At 35.1% G+C, this 18,940-nt stretch overlaps 1 protein-coding gene across 3 annotated transcripts in view; it reads right to left on the reverse strand.

Annotated features, from left to right (window-relative positions):
* The window catches only part of RALGPS2 (Ral GEF with PH domain and SH3 binding motif 2), a 145,827-nt gene that overhangs the window by 62,402 nt on the left and 64,485 nt on the right, over positions 1 to 18,940 (reverse strand). For all 3 annotated transcript variants that reach the window (XM_037506400.2, XM_037506399.2, XM_054693441.1), the window contains exons 7-8: positions 18,449 to 18,541; positions 9,216 to 9,342 (exon numbers count right to left, since the gene is read on the reverse strand). In XM_037506400.2, coding sequence (XP_037362297.1) covers positions 9,216 to 9,342; positions 18,449 to 18,541 — 220 coding nt within the window. The remainder of the gene's footprint in view (positions 1 to 9,215; positions 9,343 to 18,448; positions 18,542 to 18,940) is intronic.

Consider the following 18,940-nt stretch of genomic DNA (forward strand, 5'->3'; position numbering starts at 1 on the left):
TAATTCTAGGCTCATTTATTAATACTTACCCTCCTAATGTACTGATCCTTACTACTTGGGGAAAAAAATACCTGCCTTTCAAGTCAGAAAGCTTGCAGCTTTACAAGCATTACTGTATACTTATGAGTTGGGACTAAAACAACTGACATTCCACTGGATGTTTTCTTTTTTTCTTTTTAAGATTTATTAATTTATGCATACAAGAGCTGGGGTACAGGGCAGAGATGCGGGGTGGTGAGAGGATTCACCAGAGACAGAGTGGGGAACAGAAAAGGCAGACTGACTGAAATAGCTGAAGGGAGCAGTGGGCGAGACAGGAGAGGTGTGCTTCGCCATATGGGTTGCTCCCTGGCGGGCCGGGGATTGAACTCGTGCTGCAGAGGCTGTGGATTGTTTCATAGTGCAGTACTTAACCTCTTGTGCCACCAGGGAGGCCCTGGTTGTTTTCTTAATACTGAGATTCAAATGCTTCAGGGCAGAATCCACAGGGTTTTGGGTAGTCCAAATTGCTAATTCTATTTTAGCAAGCAGCAAAAGTGTATGTGTCCTTTATTCATTTTTTGCAACTAACAACTTTATTACTAACCTTCTGGAACAATTCCTCTCCAGAAACATGTTTTCTGCTTAGGCCTGACCTAATTCATTTGTGAAACTAAAATTTTAGAGAAATCTCATGAGATGTTTGCTTGTACAAAAAGAAAATTCAAGCAGAACTAAAAAGGTGTGAGGCAAATGATCAGTAAGAAATGCTCAATTTGAAGAGAATTGTTTGAACCTCTAGTCCAGCAAGATGACCAATATTTTCCCTCTATCACATTTCAAAATACAATTTTGGATGAAAGAAAGTAAGAGAGTATCAAAATCTTACTGTGCTATTGTTTTTTGTTTTATGTATGATCATCTCAAAATGGTTTAGAAGTCCTTCCCCATCACCCTAGAACCAAAAGACTTCAATTGTAAGATTTCTGGGATGAATTAGGCTTGTCATTGTTATATCACATTCTAACTGAATACAACTTTAAGGCATTCCACGTAAAAACAGAACTAAAGCATTTTACTTAGACATCTAAAACCTATAGAAGACAAGTATGATAGAATTTTCATAGAAGAATAGTAATATTAAAACCAGAATAATATGGGGCCTCCCTGGTGGCACAAGGGGTTGAGACGCAACCTATGAAGCTGTCCGCAGCCACTGCGGCACTAGTTCGATCCCTGGTTGGCCAGGGAGACATGACACAGCAGACCTCTCCTGTCTCGCCTGCTGCTCCCCTCAGCAGTGTACTTCAGTCAATTTGCCTGTTCTGTTCCCCACTCTGTCTCTGGTGAATCCTCTCACCCCCCAGACCTCAGACCTGTACCCCAGTTCTTGTATGCATAGATAAATAAATCTTAAAAAAAAAAAAAACAACAAACCCAGAATATTATGAAAGTAAACAAATGCACTAGCAAAGGCTAAATGCTAAACGACCTTGGCCATCACCATTCTGCTTTCCTTCAAGGAGATGATATTCTAGCTCTGGGATCCTGGGAAGCCTAATAGTAGCAAGCAACTGTGTTCCCAGTGAGCAGGGAGAAGGTAACAGGTGGCGTTAAATGATGGCTGAGGGTAACTTTTTTTTTTCAAGATTTATTTATGCATATAAGAACTGGGATGTAGGCAAGAGGTGTGGGCGGTGGGTGGGAGGAGAGGATTCACCAGAGACAGAGTGGGGAGCAGAACAGGCAGTTCGACTGAAATACACTGCTGAGGGGAGCAGTGGGCGAGACAGGAGAGGTCTTCTGCGCCATGTGGGTCAGCTCCCTGGCCAAGGATCCAACTCATGCTGGAGTGGCTGGGATAGCTTAATAGCACTGAGACTTAACTCCTTGCACCACCAGGGAGGCCACTGAGGGTAACTTCTAAAATCAGAGGCGAGCTCGCTGGGGTTTGTGGCCCAACCATCAGCTTAGATAATTTATATACTCCTGCCTCGGTTTTCTTATCTATAAAATGAGGATAACAGCACCTCATTCATGTGGCTAATGTGAAAATAAAAAAAAGGGAGTGCATACAGTAAAACATAAAGAATAATGCTTGACATCAGGAAGGATTTGGTAGACTTTAGTTACCTGATTACTACTATTCATCTATATATTTTCTGCATTACCTATTATTGTGCCTTGCATAGAGTAGGTGATCAATACATGTGTTAAAAGAAATAATATCCACATCTTCAGGCATAAACTCATGTTGATTCATCATCTTCATTGGCAAATCTAATAGAGCTACTTGGGCTATTATGGCAGGTATTTATGAGATAGGCCCATAAGAAAAGAAAAAGAAAAATTAACGCAAGGACAGCCATCATGAGCATTTCATAAAGAACTTGTGTGTGATTAGATATGTCACTTCTGTGGCAGATAAGGCCAAAAGTTAGGTACTTTTTGCAGGTTACCTAGGCATAAGGACAAGGTTGTTTTACCTTCATTGAGACCGAGTTATAATCTAGGAACTGGTTTACAGAAGTATTATGTTGCTATTTTTTTTTAATGAAATCAAGCTTCTTAAAAATATTATTAGTATAGGGCCTCGCCGGTGGCGTTGCGGTTGAGCGCTGGGTTGCAAAGCTGCCCGCAGCCTCTGCACGGCCGGTTCGATCCCCGGATGCTCCCTGGCCACCTGAGGAGGGTCCCACATGGTGTACAGACCTCTCCTGCCGCCCGCTGCTCCCCTCAGCAGTGTACTTCGGTCCTTCTGCCTGTTCTGTTCCCCGCTCTGGCTCTGGTGAATTCTCTCACTCTCCCGCACTTCTGACTGTACCCAGTGCTTGTATAAATAAATAAATAAATAAACAAACAAACAAACAAATAAATAAATAAATCTTTAAAAAAAAAAAGTATTAAAAAAATATTCTTAGTATAGCAAGTATAGAAGCTTTCTATTCTGTACTCAATGGGAAGCCAACAATACTAGGAAACTTGGCGTGCACTTTAAAAATTCTGAGATTTTATGGCCTGTACCCTGGTTCTTGAATAAATAAATAAATTCATGAATGCATGAAAAAAAAAATTCTGACATTTTAGGTGATGCCAACAGTAGACACCACCTTGAAATTAAGTATCTCCAAGTAAATATAGTTATCTTCAGGGTCCAAGCCAGGTAGAGTAGAAAGATCAGATTTTCAGTCAAATGTTCACTTACTTGATGAGTCATGATATGAGAGCGGTAATTCTTCTAGTATTCTACTTTTAGAACTCCTATTGGTAGTAATATAACAAGCTTGTAAAAACGTGCAATTATGAAATTGTTTTAAATTACTTGCAAGTCTGCACTAATACAATGTGATTTTTATATATTTAAATTGATCTGGTAACTTAAAGATTATTACACTCTAGCAAGTTGTTAGGGTGTTACTTCTATGAAAGATAACCAGTTAAGATAGGAATGATTTCACTTAAAATGCCAATGACCATCCCCTCAAGAAGTCATCTAATGTAAGTTCAGTTTTTAGTTTTATTAGCTATTATGTTGTATTTCCATAGATAATTATAGGAAAGTTTGAAAAATAAACCGAGAATTTTAATCTAAATAGAGTCCTAAAATGTGATATATTAACATAATATTAATTATATACATTATAATAATTATATAATAACTACATACCAATCACATATTCTAAATTAATATGTAATCCTTTCCTTGAACTATAAATGAAAGTTACGATGCATATCTTCATAGCAAGGTTATCTTCATAACCTTATCTCAATTTCTTTATTTGTAAAACATGAATATATAATTCTACCACTTACCTGATAAAATATTAATAGTTAGATAACTTATGTAAAGCATACAGGGTAGGGAATATATAGAATTAAATGCTAAATACACAATGATTATTAAAATTTTTAGTATTATCTTCCTGTTAAGTTTTGCTTAAAAATTACAAAACAAATTACTGAAATATGAGCAATTGGGAACACCACTGGCAAAACTGTTAGACCTGGGGGAATCTGGTCTGTATAGCTGCCAAACATTATTGTTATTAACTTTTAAGATACAGGTTCTTAAAGAAAAACTAGGAACATGGGAAAGAAATGAATGCACATGTTCAGTTCTTTTATACCATAAGTCTTTATGTAGTCTAAAATAAACTTCAGAAATAAACCATTAAAGAATGTTTGAGAATTTTAAATATACAAAAAGAATGAAGGTTAAAAAAAGATATAAATGAGGTAATGGAAAATGGGAATGTAACTTTGGCTACAGAAAAAGCCAGGGCTAACTGCCATTTGGTTAGAGCACATTCTCAGTATCCAAAAGAAAATGAGTGAACATGCTTTGTTGTTGTTTTAAAAACCATATAATCAAATCAGAAGAATAAGGTAAAGCAATGCATCATGTTGTATACTTTCTACAAAGCAAACTAAAGTAAGAAAAATGGACTAAAACTCATAAATATTAAAAGACAATCACATTTTTTGACCATTAGGAATTTTTGAGATCAGTGCCCGAGCTTTTTTAATATACTTAATCAACTAAAATTCTGCCAAAGGAGAAGGAAAGTGTCTCATTAATTCTCGCAGAGCTGCAGAAAACCTTAGACCTTGTTTAAATTACAGGACTAGAATGTGAATAGAGTTATTAATTTTTGAATATCTTTGTACATAGGTTCTAGAAATTTCTAAAACTAATGTAAAACTAAATAAAGAAACACATTCTACTGAGTGATCAGAATTCAACACTTTAATGTAGGTAAAACTGCTGAAAAATAAGAAAGGATCAACTAGATCTGAAGATCCTTCTAAATTTAAGCATGCATTACTCATTTCATTAGCTGTAATGAGGATAACACTAATGAGGTTTGGCAATGACAGGTACCTATTCCAAGACACAGGAGATGAGAGAGATTATTCACAAGATAATGATACCAACCTGAATATGTGGTATTAAAGAAAGAGATGCTAAGTTTCAGGAAGGGAGGAACAAGTTCATCTCATTCCCTGCTACATTTTAGCACCAAGCACAGTAAGAAACAAACTGGCTAGCAAGTTGATGTAATAAAAAGAAAATTGCGGGTGAGTAGGGAGTTGGTATATACAAAAGTGCCACACAAATACATTCATTGCATGTAAACAAAAATTTTTAAAAAAGTTAATGGAACAATGGGAACAGCCAGAAAAGGGATTATTTAATTAAATCAACCAGTAAATATTACTAAATGCCTAATTTTTGTTCTGGATATTACCAATAAAGCCTTAAGCAAATATGAGCTTACATGCTGCTGAAGGAGCGGGGGAAGGGGAAGATTAATGAAAACATCATGAACATGAAACAAGGATTTTCAGAGAATGGCGAATGGGGGTATATAGGGACAGCTTTCTCTTCACAAAAAGAAAAAAAAAATTAAGTGGGGTTAGGGGGAACTCTCCAAGAGTAAGGAATGGTATCTGAATACATCAAAAAGAGTTTACTTATGTCCTACAAAAATTCAGAAGAGTTCACAAAAACTCTGTAACATTGTGCTTCTACTTAACAGAAAGCAATATATAGAACTGCAACAATTTACTTATTTCATAGTTTTAAAAATATGCTCTTTCCCAGAAAACACCTTAAGCCTAAGCCGGTAGTTACCGCATCTTCCAGAGCTAGAAATGCACATGAAAGAATACTTATGTTTCATACAACTAAACTATTTTTGCACAATGTTCTATTTTTCTCTCTCCAGCAAAGCAAAACTTTCTATACCAAATTCTTCAATAACCCCCTTAAGATTGTTCTTAAAAGACAAGAATAAATGAGTGCTGTTAATGATTTTCAGACTTAAAGCAATAATTCTTATATAAATTTTATTTTCCTTGAGACTTGCCAAACTAGTCCTTCCTCTCCAGAAAAACCGTATCCTTATTCTAAAAATGTTTTACTAAATTGCCCATGCTGACTAATTTTTACCTTGAAAGCAAACCAACAGGAGATAATTTTTCAAGGGCTGATGAGTGGAAAGTCAAGAAAAATTTTCCGTTTTTTTATAACTTAACCCACATTGAGTTATATTTGTTTAGCATAAATGAAGAGTTTTTTGTCACCATAAACCCTTACCCTCTTTAAAGCTTCACAAAGAATAGTTGGTTTTGATTATAATTTTTAGGGACAAAAATATTAGATTGGAACACATTTCTCTTCAAAAGACAGAGGATTAGCATTTACCTTTTCTCTATGCACAACAGAGATTTTTTGTTGATAAAATCTTTAAGAACCTTTACAGACATAATGATAAAGGGTAGCGTTATACAAATTCTGTATACTTGAAGAGGGATAACTAGAAGCCACCAATATGCATAATGTGTATATCTTTCAAATATCTTCAGGTTAAGTTCAGTCCTATCAAACAGCATATTGTAAATGTTGACATTTTTAGCCACTGCACTAGGCTTAATTTCATGAGTGGGAAAGAAATGTGATATTAAGCAAATTAAATTTAAAAACCATGACCCTATATCATATGAAACTGAAACAATATATGAAAAGTCATTATTAATAAGATATGAACTATTGTTAAAACTGTTAACTATTAAAATTGTTGTTAACTATTTTAGCAACATTTCAGGACTGAAAGAGAGAAAAAAATGAACCAGTTGTCTATGATGTAAGTAAATGAAGCAGTCAAAAGGTTGTATAAGTCAAAAATGCTTCACATTTGTTTTGATAGATGGAATACATTTAATTTCAAGGTTTGCTATAAAACAAAACTGTCACTGCCTTAAAAGGATGATTTTCATGCTGGAAAATAACTGAGTCATAATTACCTAACAAATGTTTTATTTCCTTTTCTAGTTCTACCAAATGTTTATGCCAAATGGTCCTCAGTCATTTCCCAACCTCAGTTGTTTCTTAACAAACTATGTAAGGATGGATAATTAGAGAAAGACTTCCTTATATAAAATTATATAGATGTTAAAGTGTGTTCTCTATTTTAACTTTTTAAGTTCTGTGCCATTTTTCCCCTTTCTGTTTTGAACTCTTGAATATATAATCTTTAGAAACAAGTATTGAATTTTACTAGATAATATGAGTAGAAGAAGAAAAAGGAGAGATCGAGTGAAAACCCCAAACCCAAGTTTCTAGCGTGTTGGGGAGTATAGCGAATTTCACTGATGTGATCAAGGTAGGCTGAGATAGGTCAGGTTTGGAGGGAGGGAGAAGATGAATTTACTTTGAGACATGTTGAATTAGTCACCTATTGATATCTCAATCGGTATGAGTACCTAAAATTTACTAGGTCCAGGAATTAAGCAGACAGCTAGTCTGTCTACATTTGTGAATTTTTATTAGAGGATATGTAGGGGAAAAAAAATGCATGAGACCATTCACGAGACATGAGGCCAAAATCCTAATGAGTGTAGATAAAGTAGTGGACTGAGAGAGACCTTTAGAAGAATACACTTAAGAGAACGGCAAAGAAAGAAGACAACTGACAGAAATACAGAGAAAGAAAATAATCATACAATCACTAAATTTTAGAATGAGAGTTCAGCGGGCGTAAATGGAAAGATGGTAGATCAAGACTTGAGATTGTAGATCTGCTAGTAACTAGATCTCAGGACTATGAGCTAGGTCTTCCATGCTTCTGGATCTTGATTTTCTCAACTATTCACTTAAGTAAGTGAATTAAAAAGAGATCATGTGGTCCCAGTCAGCCTTAAGAAGAACATGATTCTTCTTGGTTGTGTGCTATTTCTAGATAAAGAAAATAAGGTTTAAAGAACTCAATAACTTGAAAATCCAGTAGGGAGTCATTTTGGAATTTAACATTGTTGATTCTCAATATTGTATTATTCATACTGTAAAATGTTTATGTTCATGGAATAAAGATATTGGTTATTAAAAAAATAAAATCTTCTATTCTTCCTCTCCCCCCAAAATATTCTCAAGAAGGGGCATAGCCAAGGCTGTGGTAAAAGGAGGAGCACATGCAGAATGTCTCTCCCAATATCCAATTCAGAACCTCTCTGAAGAAGTATACTTATTTAGGCCCAGAACTCTAGTCAAAGAAACAGGACACAAATGTTCTGGCATGCAGTGACCATCATCTATACTGCGCTTAGGGAAACCTGTGCCCTCAACACAGGGTGCACGATATTCCCTATTCCTACTGGGATCTTAGGAATTCCTGCAATGTTCTAAGTTCAACTATTTGTGGACAAATATGGGTGACACTATAGCAGATGAATGGTGGTATATCATGTATCAACTGCTTTCATTCCCACTTTTTCATCTTCTAGTCACTGGTATCAGGAAGACTTCAAAGATGGCACTGCAGCATCTTCTAAGTAAATAATAGGTTTTTCTGTTACTCTCAAAAAAAGCTATTACGAAATCCGGTATGAATAGTTACATGAAAGTCAGAGTGGAGATAGGGGAGAAAAAAGGGTATTAGAAATAAACAAATGTTAAAGATTTGATTATTCTATAAGGATCAAACCATTTTACTATGTGCTAGGTTTATATCACATGGAATATTTCTGTATTTAAATTGAAATACACATTTTAAAGGGGACAGTTTGAGAAGTATTTTCATTCAAGTGCCTAAACAAAGCATTAGTCATATTTTGTTGAAAATAACATGTCATTGTTTAAATACTTCTTGGAATTTGTAAACTCTGTAAAATTTACAGTAAAGAGAGAAATTCCTACTTAAATAATACTTAAAATACAGAATTGTTTTTCTCTACACTGAATTTCCACAGCTTAATAACTCATTTCATTTGGAAAACAGTAACACCAACATTCTTTGAGACTACTTTCACAACTAAAATATCTACCAATTATATAAAATAAGAACTCATGATGTTGAGATTTTAATACATCTTTTGATAAATTTCTTTAGTTAATATTTAAGTATTTTTATAGTATAAAACTTCATTACAAACTAACATTTCACTCTTTAAATGCACTACTAAGACAGCCAAAATGTATTATTTTACCATATTGTTATCTCCAAGAAAAAAATGAGTCTATGAAAAACTTTAAGGGCAAAGGGCTAATTTAATATGAAAATACATTCAGCTAATAAGGTAACATTTCTTCAGTCATTTTTTTTTTTTCAACTTAACAATCTTGGAGTTAATTTCTATCAAGGATACATATACTTTGAAAATATCTTGAATTTTATATAAATTACCGATTAAGGCAGAGCAACAACTAGGTATAATGAACACAGAGTGACATAACTCACCTAAATAGGGAATGCAAGGTGTCATCTTTAAGCTACTTATATAGTCTCTGAGTCTTTTGTAGTTATCTTCTTTACTCATTACATATTCTAATTTTTCAAAGGTAGTTTTGTCTTTTCGACTTAATAACTAAAAAACAAACAGAAAAGCCTAAGTTATTTCCAACTCCCATTTTATTATAGCAAAGACTTGAATAGTTACTGTAAATTTTAATTTCAATATTACACATTTTTTATATTTTGGTAGTTTACAAAAAATTCAGACATATCTGTTAAGATAATAACCCAAATCAATTATTTATAAATATCCTTTCTATATACATGAAAAATTTTAACTTAATAAGTCATAAATTATGCTGCATTTTTCATCTTTGCTAATTTAAATGGTTAAACAATTGTGATCATTTTCCTAATTTACAAATTATGTATTAATATTCAGCCTAAATGCCCAAGTATACTAAATACTGTTTCCTGCCTCAACAATAAAAACTACTTTCCATAATCATTAAGCAATAAATATTGAATTTTGTGATTTAAGAATTTTTTTCAACAAATTTAACCATGGTAAGGGCTACCAATGACTATAAAACTATGATTCCCTACATTTTTCACAAGACACTTTACTTAGATCCCTTTGATCAGTGCTATCTGTACAGCTGAATAATCCTGCACTGATTTAAGAGGCTTGAGGAGTTAATGTGTAGCGGGTACTCTAAAAATTAACTGGAAGGTTCAGAAAATATTTTCTGAAGCACGTCAAAAACTCTGGGGAAAAATTTTTTTTTTCTTTAAACACATTACTATTGGGCCTCCCCTGGTGGCGCAGCAGTTGAGCGCTGGGCTGCGAGGTTGCCTGCAGCCTCTACAGTGCTGATTCGTTCCCCGGCCACCGGCAAGGGTCCCACAAAAAAAAAAAAAAAAAAAAAAAAAATTACTATTTCATGATGTTATAATAAATTTTCACTTTGCCATAAAATATCAGTGTTATTTACAATAACATGCAAAACACTTTTGCCTATAAAATTCACATCTAATTCACTTATGAAATTAACACAAAAGTCTGAGGATTAATTTAAAGGGACTGAGATTCAAGGTGATCACAGGGAAAGCAAGAAACAGAACATACTAACACTATTAGTCATCTGCTCACAAAGTTGCAGGTCTGTTTTTCAGGGTTTCTTGTCCTGGAGATAAAGAATTTTCCTTGACAACTAATTCACTACATTTTTCTAGTATTGAAAGAGGAATAGTTGGGATTGATGTTAGAACCTATAGGTTCAATGATTTGGATCGTCTTCAGAAAAATCTCTATTAAGTAAATGTCTGACCATTATTCCTTCCTCTTTAAAACACAAAATTCTAATGAGTCTTTGGCTTTAGTGTTTTAGACAAGATAGTCCATGGTCTATGACAGTGGTTTCAAAATCTTTTCCCCTGGTATATTTTCAATACATTTTATTAGCACTTTCAAGATTAGGTGTAGGTCTCTGCAGCTACCTGCACATCCAATCAGCTCTGTCTCCCCACATAACAAAATACTTGGATGTATAAAATACAGTGATGTGACACAGCAGGGGTAACAGGAAACCTATTTTTCCCCCTAAGGCAACCATTCAAAACTTTGGTGAGTTATCAGGAAAAACAAATTACTTGTAACTTATTACTGATTTTGCCAAATCTAGAACATAAAACTGGTGAACGACATGGTCTAATATATATGTAAATAATACATCTTGGAATTTCATAATTAATAACTAGATTAAAAGGATTCGATCTGGGATGGGGGTAGCAGAGACTAATTCCAGAAAACTAATCAGAGGAAGAATATAGATAAAAGAATTAGATGTTCAGACAGGATTTTCCTAGTGATAGGTTAGAAATTTATCCAAAGCCCACATGACAAAGATATAACTAAACAGTCTATATTTCCTTTTCTTCCTTTGCAAATCTATTTCTTAAGTTCCTACAATATTATTTCTACGTCACTTCACTATTCTAACCCCACATGTTCTGGTTCCACAGTTCTTCTGATCAAGAGATGACAATTTGGGGCCTCCCCGGTGGCGCAGCGGTTGATCGCTGGGTTGCGAGGCTGCCTGCAGCCTCTGCAGCACCAGTTCGATCCCCGGCCACCGGCAAGAGTCCCACCAAAAAAAAAAAGATGACAATTTGGTGGACAAACCTCATCACAATTTCACTTGTGCATGAATGTGAGAACCCCACATTCCTGGGCCAGATCTCTACAACACCTTACCAGGATAATGTGTTTTGGGAAAATCTGGATGACACCTCATTCATTTTAGTCACCACAAGAAAAACAAGATTCCCAGATTACCCTCATCACCTTGAATTATATCCTCACACAATAGGTGTAAGTGGTACATTAGTATAAATAACTTATTTATCTTGGACATGAGGTGCAGATTAAGTTTGTTCATCAAACAAACATCATTAGTTTCTGATGTATTTTGTTAAATTAATGTATAAATTATATAATGACTACCACTAAGCACACCCTTCCTACCTAAGAACTATATGCCATTACTTCCATGCTTCTTCCATATCCAATTCTGCTGGATGTCTTTAAGAAGTAATCAGTAACCATTATCCTGGATTTGTGTTTATCGTTCTCTTATTTATTTTTTGACTAAAGAATAGCATACTGCTTATAGCTCTTGGCACAGGCTTTACTTACTCAAATTCTGGCATTAAAGTTTTACCCATTGTGTCACATGTAGCTCTAGTTCACACCTCTTCATTTTTCCATGTGCACTCTCTGAAGTTCTATCAGGATGCCCACTTTACTGTTTTTCTTATTTTTTTCTTTTTGTCTTATAAGAGTTCTTTATATATCTGAATATAAGTTCTTTACCAATTGCAACTGGAGTACCTATCTTTCCCTACTTTCAGGCTTCTTTTCAATTTTCTTTCAGATGTCTTTTGATGAACGGAAATTCTTACTTTAATATGCAAAACTTATCCATCTCTTCTTTCACTGTTTTGAGTTTTTCATGTCTTCAACAAAATTCTTCACTATTCCAAGCCAGAAAAGTCTATTAATGTTATGCCAGAGAGATATTCAACTACTTTTTTCTTCTAAAAAGGTTTCAAAAGGCTTTCCTCCCGCCCCACCCCACCCAGGTTTATATCCTTAAATTCATCTGATAATGCCTTTGTGAATGATGTAAGACCTAATTTATTTTTTTTCCGAAAGTGATAACCAACTTTTCAGTTCCAATGAATAAATTTCTTCAATGATTTATACTGCCACCATAATATATCTGAATCACATATAAAAGTAAGGTCCTGTTTTGGGGTTTTTTATTCTGTTCCATTATTTGAGATATATAAAATTACACTACTTTTACATGTCTTAAATAATACAATATATCTTAGTAACTGTTGGAGTACATGCTCAAGTCCCCACCGCCATGTTCTTCAGGAATGGCTTAGCTCTTCTTGAATCTCTGCATTTCCTGACAATAAATGCTATAAGCAATTAGTTTGGTTCCCCACACTGGGATTTTGAATTAAAAGAAACTAAGACTTTGAATTAAAAGAAAAACTGAATTCCTCAGACATTTGGGAAGAACCGGCATGTTTAAATTTTCCTATCCACAAACAAGGGGTAATGCTCCATTTACTTTGTTCACCTTCAATGACTTCTGTAAAGTTTTATTATTTTCTGAACATAGGTGATATTTTCAAATACAATGATTTTGTATATTTATCTGTATATCCAATCACCTTAAATAAACCCTACTGTTTTTAACTGGTAAAATATACATAGTATTTACCATCTTAACCATTTTTAAGTATACAATTCTTAAGCACATTCCCATTATTGGGAAAACATCACCACTATTCTTCACCACAACTCCTTCCATCTTCCCAAAGTGAAATACCATACCCATTAAGGAATTATTTCCTATTCCTCCCTTCTCCTGGGTCCTGGCAACCACCTACATTTGTCTTTGTAAGTATAACTACTTTCAGTACCTCATATAAATGGGCTCATATATTATTTCTCCCTTTGTGTCTGGCTTGTTTCATTAGCATAATGTCTTCAAAATCCATCCATGGTGTAGCATCTGTCAGAATCCATTCTTTTATAAGGTTGAAAAATATTTCCATTGTTTGTTTATACCACATTTTGCTCATCCATTTACCTGTTGATGGACTTCTGGATTGTTTACAACTTTGGCTACCGTGAATCACAAAGCGATGAATATTATACAAAAGATGAGTCTCTGCTTTCAATTCTTTCAACAATGGAACTGTTGGATTTAATGGTAATTCTATATTTAATTTTCTGAGGATGAATTTTATTGTTTTCAATAATTTTTTGACTGCACTGGTTAAGATCTCTATGATAAAGCAGTGAAAAATAGGCATCGGGCCTCTCTGGTGGTGCAAGGGGTTAAGCACCGCACTATGAAGCAATTCGCAGCCTCTGCAGCATGAGGAGTTCCATCCCCGACTGGCCAGGGAGCAACCCACATGGCGCAGCAGACCTCTCCTGTCTTGCCCACTGCTCCCCTCAGCAGTGTATTTCAGTCAGTCTGCCTGTTCTGATTCCCCACTCTGTCTCTGGTGAATCCTCTTACCCTCCCTGTATCTCTGACCTGTACCCTGGCTCTTGTATGCATAAATAAATAAATTTTAAAAGAAAGAAAGAAAATAGGTATCCTTTTTCCTTGATGCTTAAAGAGAATGCTCCCAATATTTCTTCCATTTACAAAGTTGTAAATTTTGTGCACATTACCTTCATCAGTTAAAAGAAAAAACTCTCAATTCTGCACTCATTAAAAACCTTTAAACCAAATGGGCAAAAAGTCCATTTGACTTTTACTATCTCTAACTTGATCCAATACCCTACTTCTCCCAATTCTTTTCCTTTGGGACTCATGTTTCATCTTCTCCAAGTCTTCACCTTTTCTCTAAGCATTCTCCTTTTCTTATAAATCTTGTAACATCACCAGTTTAGGTACAATTGTTGTACAATTGTTGCTCTGCACAACTACTTCTAGCTTACTATTTATCTCACCATCTTTCCTAAAATCCCCAGCTTCTATAAAGTTCAAGTCCTAGATCTATTCTGTCCACTCAAATTTGGTGCAATGATGGAAATGTCCTGTCTGTGCTGTTCAATATGACAGCCACTGCCACTGCCACATGTAATCACTGAGTGCTCATATGTGGTTAGTATGGCTAAGGAAATAAATTTTAAGTTTGATTTAAATGATTTAAATTTAACAGCCAATGTGGCCAGTGGCTACCATATTGGACAAGAGAACACTAGACTGTAATTCTTACGTTACTGTTATTTATATAGCTGTAAGTCACCATTTTGTTCTATCTTGATTGGAGTAATCAGAAAAAGTATCAAATGAATACTACTCTTACATCTTGGTGATTGCAACCTTCACACAGACTCCACTTCCAATACCGTGACTTTTCTGTTTCTTGTCTTTTTTGATGATTGTATTTTCTACCTGCTCTCTGCATGAGGATTTCCAATACAGTGACCACACTACCTTATCACAGTTCATTGTTTCTCTCCTTTTAATTGGGTTAGAGTCTTCATCTGCTAGTAAAATAACTTTTACATTTACCTCTTGTTTGTAATCCTTAACCACTTCTGTGGTACAAGCAAACCTAAAAAAGTCCAATTCTGGTTGACTTTCCTCCTGTGTTCTTTCTTCAAATCTTTGTTCTTTTCCAACACTTCTCCCCTGTACTCTTAACTTATGATCTTGCTTCTTATGTCTTCAGAAACAAAACAATCAGAAGAACTAAAAAATCCCAGATCTACCAACTTTCTTGCTGTTATTACCAAATGTATCCCCTCCTCTCCTGTTAAAAATGGGTAAACTATTCCTGTTCCCCTAGAGTACTGGGGCTAATTCCTTTGTACCCAATCACTGGAGTAACCCCTTGTTCTTACCACTTTTCTCATTCTAGATGATTGTCACCACCACACAAATATATTGCCACTGACATCATTTCCAAAAACAAAACAAAACACTACAAATCTTTGGTCTCACACTCCCCTCCAGCGACTGCCACATTTCTCTGCAGAACTTCATCTCAGCCATACACAACAAAATTCCTCAAATGCATTTTCTACACTGGCTGTCCCATTTTTTCTCCACCATTCTCTCAAATGCAATCATCCTTTTACCTCACAGCCATACTGATTTTACTATGATCCTTGCCAAGATCACCAATTCTTTTCCAAGTACCAGATTTAATGGTCATCTCAAAGTTCTCAGCTCATTTGACTTATGAAGAGCATTTGACATAGGTGATTGCTCTTTCTTGAAACACTTTCTTTGCCTGACTGTGCAAAACCTCCACATGTGATTTCCTTTGTCGATTCCTCCTCATTTTATCATCTCTAAATCTTGGAGAGTTCCAGAGATTTTCATCTGTGCTCATGCCTTAGGTGATCCCATCTAACCTCATGTTTTATTTTTTTAATAATTTATTTATTTACATATATTTTACATAACTGCTTACTCTTCCCCCCACAACGTTTGCTTTCTTTTCTTAATCTCATGCTTTAAATACTATAATTATGTTAATGATCATAAAAATATATCTCTACACCTAACTGCTCCTTAAATTTGTATACCTAATTCTGATCTTATAGTTTCCACATGGATATTTGTGGGCCAATTCAAACATGCTATGTATAAAACATAATCCCACCACACGTATTCATTTTCTATACTTCTTTACTATCAACAAGAAGCATCTCCATTATCTGATTCAATGTCATCCCACTCTGTCAACACTTAGCAACCTGCTAGCCTTTGAAGTTATCAGTCTCTGCAGCGACTCTGAAGGGGAATCCACTTCTCCCAGATACCCACATAAATGGTTCTCTCAATCATCTTGGTCTCTACCCAACTGTCAAGTATGAGGGATTCTTTTTCCACATTATATAAAATACTTCCTTCTTTTCCATTTTATTTACTTTATTTTCTTCAGAACATTCATCGCTATTTATGATGTTATTTACTTATTTACAGTTTACCTCTTCCTGCTAGATATCATCTATAAAGAAAGGGACTTTGTCTATATTATTTAGCTATTAAATGTCATGCAGTTAGACAGTGCCTGGCATGGTATGAAATACTAATAATGGAGCTGCTACTAAATTAAAAAAATTCTTTTTTTTTTCCATAGAGGCATGTTTTATTTATTTATTTATTTATTTGTTTGTTTGTTTGTTTTGTTTATACATGCACTGGGTACAGTCAGAAGCGCAGGAGGGTGAGAGAATTCACCAGAGCCAGAGCGGGGAGCAGAGCAGGCAGAAGGACCGAAGTACACTGCTGAGGGGAGCAACGGGAGGCAGGGGAGGCAGGAGAGGTCTGCGCGCCATGTGGGACCCTCCTCCGGTGGCCGAGGAGCAGCCGGGGATCGAACCGGCACCACAGAGGCCGCGGGCAGCTTCGCAACCCAGCGCTCAACCGCTGCACCACCGGGGAGGCCCTTAAAAAAATTCTTTTTCAAGCAAACTCATAAGAGAAACAATGAAAACATCTTTAAGGAAAATAAAAATTAATGTGAGGGAGGGCCTCCCCTGGTGGCACAGCAGTTGAGTGCCGGGCTGCAAGGCTGCCCACAGCCTCTGCAGCGCAGGTTTGTTCCCTGGCCACCTGCGAGGGTCCCACACACACACACACACAAATTTAATATGAGGGAAATGTATCTCATTTCAAAACCACAATATAAATCAGAGTATAATTCTTTTCCCTAAAAACGTCAAAGATAAAATTCCTAACTATATTAATAATCATTTCCATCCCCCCACGAAACTCAAATTTTAAGTGAATATGGCCATCATTACTTCAAGGAATTTTTAAGAGGAAAATCCTTCATCCAGGTGTTTATATAATACAAATAAAATATTACAAGGATTGTAAGCACTTCCACACTAATGATTTTCATGAAAAACATCTGTTTCTTCAGATACTTTGAAAATGGAAAGCAACACAAGGCTAATTAAAGGTAAAGCCATAGTTTAGTAAATTAGAAAAAAAAAAAGAGGCTTTTTACAGCACTATTTACAATAGCTAAGCTTTGGAAACAACCCAAATGCCCAAAAATAGATGACTGGATCAAGAAGATGTGGTACATATACACCATGGAATATTATTCAGCATTCAAAAAAGATAAACACATGCAATTTGCAGCAACATGGATGGAGCTGGAAGGGATCATGCGCAGAGAAGCCAGAAAGAAAAAGAAAAATACCGGATGGTCTTACTCATAGCAGGAATCTAGAAAACTTAAATAAGGGACCAGGAAAAAGAATAACTATAAGAAAGAAAATATCAAAATCAACAAACAACTATGAACCAGAGACACTCTATGGGGGGGGGAGGGGAAAGGAGAGCTTGGGGTCAAAATAAGGGGGTTGTAATTGTATGGGGAATATAAAAATAAAATTTAAATTAAAAAAAAAGAGGCTTTTTAAATCCAGTCAGTCATGTCTTTATCACGGGGCCCTAAGAACATACTTATCTTTGTACAAAATGTGCAAAACAAAAACATTTCTCCTTTACATTAAAGAACAGTATTAAATATGACCAAATCTAATGGAATCTAAAATATTATTAAAAAACTCAATAAAAAAATACTTTAGGCAGCTTGAGACTGTATCACATCATTCAAGTAAGAAAACTGACAAATTTGCATTAGTCAAAATCAACACTGCAAGTAATGGCTAAATATGATCAACAGAACATCAGAATGCTGCATATTTGCATGTTAACTACCACATTTTCCATTATTACCAAGGACAAAAACCTAAGGGTTTAGGTACTAACAACAGAAATAAAAATTAGTAATTTTTTGAAACTTACAATTTAGATCTTCATCAAACTTCCCAAAAGCATAATCTTTACATGATTCAATATAATTTACAGATATCATCTCATTAGTGAATATGGAAAACTATATTGTGAAAGATGCTTAAAGAGGGTCTATAAAAATTATTTCCTAAAGAGCAGGAACCAGGACCAAGCTGTAACAGATCCCCAAATTACCTGACAAACCTGGTGAACACCTCAGAAGAGAAAAACATAGGTTTCAAAGAACAAAGTACAAATCCTTATCTATTATTATAGTATTAACCTTACCAAGAACTACAAAAGAAATTAATATTTCTTTACTTCCAATGGGAAGTCTAACCTTTTATTAAACTATGGAAGATTACTCACCGCCCATGTTTTAGTCAACCTGAAAATTGGGGCACTCTGTAAGCCAGAAACCACTGCCATGAGTGCATGGAGGTTATTCAACTCGTATAATTTCTGAAAATTGAAGGAAAAGGGGGAGAAGGAGAGGTGAAAAATAAATTGTATGAATACAAAAAAAAATTTTTAATTAACAAGCACAATTTAGGCAACTGGTATTTATACTCCCTTTGTTGAGATCTGTCCTTAGAGAAACTATGACTATCTGAATGGCAAGTTAATATTGGCCCACAACACAGTTTCTATGTGCTAACTTGGCATTGTCCCCAAGCTCTGGGAATAATCTACGTCTAGCTAATATATCAAGCTTTCCAAAAACAGTTAAGCTCAGTATCAATTTCACCTGGTATGATCATACACCCTGGTTTCTAGTAAGCAGTCTCTTTTTTATACTAGAAAACTTTGCTTTTTATTGTCTCCTTGCAGAAAACTACTATCTAACACTAGGTTCCATTA

This window comes from Talpa occidentalis, unplaced genomic scaffold, assembly GCF_014898055.3.
Source record: "Talpa occidentalis isolate TD23 unplaced genomic scaffold, MPIMG_talOcc4v2.1 talOcc4.12, whole genome shotgun sequence".
In the NCBI taxonomy this organism is placed as follows: Eukaryota; Metazoa; Chordata; class Mammalia; order Eulipotyphla; family Talpidae; genus Talpa; species Talpa occidentalis.